General features: G+C 33.2%; 1 protein-coding gene across 1 annotated transcript; it reads left to right on the forward strand.

Annotated features, from left to right (window-relative positions):
- The first annotated feature begins 415 nt into the window (after positions 1 to 415).
- Positions 416 to 4,268, forward strand: LOC132643567 (peroxidase 4-like). The gene is made up of 4 exons (XM_060360022.1): positions 416 to 687; positions 2,527 to 2,718; positions 3,157 to 3,325; positions 3,582 to 4,268. The coding sequence occupies exons 1-4, from the start codon at positions 484 to 486 to the stop codon at positions 3,971 to 3,973; spliced, it is 957 nt and encodes a 318-aa protein (XP_060216005.1). The 5' UTR covers positions 416 to 483; the 3' UTR covers positions 3,974 to 4,268.
- The last annotated feature ends 243 nt before the right edge of the window (positions 4,269 to 4,511 follow it).

Here is a 4,511-nt window from a genome sequence, read left to right on the forward strand (position 1 = left end):
TGGTCTCTAAATTAAACATGTGCCGCTCGCCCCAAGGGAAAATTATACATTGGGTCTCAATAATGTTGGACGTCCCATCCTTCATGGCATCTCAACAAGATAAGTTAACAACTAATCAGCTAAAGTTAAAGGCGGCAGAGTTGTATTAGTAGTAAAATCATTAGCCAAAATTGACAAATTGAGGGATATGTCTACAGAAGATTCAAAAACGACTGTTTTCGCGTTAGCAAATTGAATGCTTGTTTGTCCCTCATTGGCCATTTGATATTTAGACGTAGAAAATTTGCACCATGCATTATTTGGTGGGGCAATTTAATTAGCCGCCTTGGCCAAACTATTTTGTACATTATTGGCCAAACTGTTTTGTACACTATTGGCTTATTCTTCTTTCCTATATATGGCAGTATTATTGCAGTCTACGTTCTCAATACATTCTTAGATCTGCATAGCTAGAGTGTGGTTAATTAATTGCACTTACTAATAATGGCTTCTTCTTCAACAGTCATTGCCATGATCGTCATTCTCCTAATGGGTAGCACCTCTGCTAAGCTATCCACGACTTTCTACTCTAAGAGTTGCCCCAGGTTACTTAACACAGTAAATTCTGGAGTTAGGGCAGCTGTGGCGAAGGAGAAGCGAATGGGTGCTTCCCTTCTTCGCCTCTTCTTCCACGATTGCTTTGTCCAAGTAACTTTTGTACCGCTTAATCACCCAACAACATGGTTTTTCGTTTTATTACTTCATCATTTTACTTCCATTTTTGGTGTTTTATTATGTTAATCTCCTGACAAGCAAACGTGGATAGGAAGGTTTTGTCGCTCAATTGCACTCATTATTGCTTGATTAAACTATGTATATAAATTTTAAAAAATAATAATATGTGGATCTATAATAAAATTACACTTATTCTCAATCTATATATGTACTCTAAATAGATTGCTCTAACAAGCCATCTAGGGCTGGTAAAGACAGAAAGTAATTAATAGGCATCTTCATAAGTGCTAAATATAAGGAGGTGATCAGCAAGTGAAATGCCCATGATTAATTTATTTAAATGAGCTAAAATAATACTTAACTACAACTTCCTCCGTTCCTATCATGAGTTAGGTATGTAATTTTGTTTTGATACGACTATCAAATTAAAAGTTTGAAGTTTTATGCTATTTAATTAAAGGGAAAAGGGTCAAAAATACCCATCTACTTTGAAAAAAGGGCTAAAAATATCATTTATTACAAAGTTGGGTAAAAAATACCCCTTCTGTCATTAAAGTTTTCAAATATACCCCTGTCTTAATTGAAATCTTCCAAATAACCCGGTTTCATTTTTAAACCCTCTCCATTTAACCCGACCCAACTAAATAAAAAACACATATGGGTTACCCGCTCCTGTTTATGTAGTTGGGTCGGGTTTAAATGAAGCGGGTTTAAAAATCAAATCGGCTTATTTTGAAGATTTTCATAAGATAGATGTATATTTGAAAACTTTAATGACGGGAGGAGTATTTTTTGACTCAAATTTATAACGAAGAATTTTTTAGCCCTTTTCCTAAAGTAGAGGAGCATTTTTATCCCTTTCCCTTAATTAAACGATGGTGAATGCAACAATGTAGATTAAGCGAAATCTTTGAAGTATTTAAATATTTCTTGGTATGTCTCAAAGTTTTGGAAAATATATTTATAACTCCTAGACTTTTCAAAATTTTGAACAACTGCCATGTAGGGAAAACATTTTGACTGAGTTTTCTCACTCCTCCTCCCCGCGTCGCTCACTCCCTCTCGATTTCATAATTTTATTGTTGTCACCTTCAATTGTCATGTCTTGTCTCTTTTTGTTTTTCCTTCAGATTGGGGCCCCCCGCTCATGTTTCTTTCGTAGTAATATTGAACTTATCTATTTGTTTATTGTCCAAAATAAAAGGTATAGCGCAAAGTATCAAAGGTATTATAGTAATAAACCTAAATCGATTTGATTTAAGTTTAGAAGTTATCTTGAAACAAAATTTACTTATTAAGAAACTATAAGAATACTGGGTTATTTAGATTGCCCAGTTAATTGATCACCTGAACTTATATATTATTAGTGTGAGTTTGATTTCTCATTTTGTAATTCATTTTTCTATTTTACCTTCCACTCTCCTCTATGTATAAAAAATATTAAAGAAAACTAAAAATTACAACTTCTTTATAATAGAAAAAAATTACACTCTTTTGTGTAGTTACAAATATTAAATAATGTCTGAAGAAACCGTTCTTAAAGAAAATATTTATTTTACTCAACTAATAGTAATATTGTTATTCTATCTTAGAGAGGGCATTGTTTGTTATCAACATTATCAGGATACTGGCTTATGGTCCTCTCTAGTCCCCGTCCTATTTTTAAATGATTACATGTGTCCCTTAAGTTATTTAATGGACCATATTTATGTTATAAACCAACAGATATTAACTATGGTTACTACTGCTTTTGCTGCCGGCAAGAACCTTCCCTATCTAAACACTTTTGTGTCCCTCCGTTTGTTATTACAGGGTTGTGATGGATCAATACTCCTTGATGACACTCCGTCATTTAGAGGAGAGCAAACTGCTCTTCCCAACAACAATTCTGCTCGAGGATATAATGTCATTGACAATATCAAAACTAAAGTTGAAAAAGTGTGTCCCGGTATTGTTTCTTGCGCTGATATTCTAGCCATCGCTGCTCGTGACTCCACTGTTCTGGTAAAACTAATTGTTTCATGGCATATATAATGCATCATAATGTATAGTGTTACAGTATAATGTCTTGTTGTCCTTTTTATATTTTGCATACAATTTAACATTAGCGATGCAATGTTTACTAATGACTGAAAATCAAAAGTTCATGTGGTACATAATTTAAAAAAAAAAAAAAAAATTAACAAACACAAATTTAAAAATTACATTATACAAGAAATAATATATGTAAAACAATCCTTGCATTACAATCCATATCATTTCAATTCACACATTACTAATTCTTACATTATACTCCATGGAATTTTAATCCTTGCATAACCTGAGTTATAAACGACATAATACTACCTTAAGTTAGATCAGTCGGAGCTTATTTTCTCCTTCTTCCTTTCATTTTTTTTTCTTCTAAATTATGCTAATGATGGAAGATTTCTCTTACTGTAGCTTGGAGGACCTAGTTGGGAGGTGAAACTTGGAAGGAGAGATTCAAGAACTGCAAGCTTCTCAAAAGCCAATGATGGCCGACTCCCACTTGCAACATCATCCCTTGGTAATCTCATCAACAGGTTCAAAGTTGTTGGTCTTTCTGCCAAGGATATGGTTGCCTTATCAGGTATAAATATCAATAAAGTAAATTGTACTAATAATACATTATGTTATTTCAATCTACTAATTAATGAATTTGACTTATAATAATTTGTTTTACACAATCATTAAAGTATAACCTGTTATAATAGGTTACATATCTTATCTTTAAGTTATACTATATTTCAATTATTAAATAAAATTATCTATAAGTATCCTTTAAAAGACACAACTATTAGTATAAAGAAGTTGAATGCTTATTTAATTTTGTTAAATTTTCATAGGATCACACACAATTGGTCAAGCAAGTTGTGTAACATTTAGGACAAGAATATATAACGAGAGCAACATTGATGCTTCCTTTGCAAAGATAAGACAAGGGAGGTGCCCCAGAACTACGGGATCCGGGGACAGGAATCTGGTACCACTAGACCCTAAGACACCGAACTTTTTTGACAATGACTATTATAAGAACCTTATCAACAAGAAGGGACTTCTTCACTCGGATCAAGTGCTCTACAATGGTGGATCTACAGATTCTCTGGTAAACATTTACAGCAAGAAACCATCCAAATTCAACTCTGATTTTGCTATAGCCATGAGCAAGATGGGAGATATTAGTCCATTGACCGGGTCCAAGGGAGAGATAAGGAAGAAGTGTGGGAGGGTAAACTAATGTAGCCCTCTACAATATTTTGTTAAAAGTTTCTATAGTTAATTGGTATTAGGCGGCAGGAGCTTTATCATATTTTGATAATGATCAAGAATGGTCAAATTTGTTTCTTCATGTTTTTTATTTTCATTTTCTTTTTTCCTTTGGTTTGTCCCGTTTTGAAGAATTCTCAAAGCAAGTATTTTTTTTATCGGATGTCCCCGAAGGGACCACAAAGCAAGTGTGTACAATTGATATCCATGGTGTTCTTTCTATTCAAATTATTAATAAAATACTCCATTGTACTGGTAAAATTAAAGCACTACCTTTGCAATCAACATCATCCGATTATTGGATACATTTGGTGTGAGGCATGACATTTATTATTATTATTAGACCATATTTGCCCTTTTCGACAGACAATACCCTTTTACCACTATTTAAAATACTTTCCCTGGTTTTTTAATTACATCTAATGCCAAGTAGAAAAAAGTTACTCAACCTGACCCACCCGATTATTTACCTCTCCCTCATTTTAATCTATACCCAAAATTTGAACCTA

This window comes from Lycium barbarum, chromosome 6 (genome assembly GCF_019175385.1).
Source record: "Lycium barbarum isolate Lr01 chromosome 6, ASM1917538v2, whole genome shotgun sequence".
Classification (NCBI taxonomy): domain Eukaryota; kingdom Viridiplantae; phylum Streptophyta; class Magnoliopsida; order Solanales; family Solanaceae; genus Lycium; species Lycium barbarum.

Excerpts from the sequence above, each read along its gene's own strand:
- LOC132643567 (XM_060360022.1), top strand. The coding sequence starts at position 484 with ATGGCTTCTTCTTCAACAGTCATTGCCATGATCGTCATTCTCCTAATG. Across the intron at positions 688-2,526 it reads TCCACGATTGCTTTGTCCAA|GGTTGTGATGGATCAATACT; the intron begins GTAACTTTTGTA and ends TTGTTATTACAG. Across the intron at positions 2,719-3,156 it reads CTCGTGACTCCACTGTTCTG|CTTGGAGGACCTAGTTGGGA; the intron begins GTAAAACTAATT and ends CTCTTACTGTAG.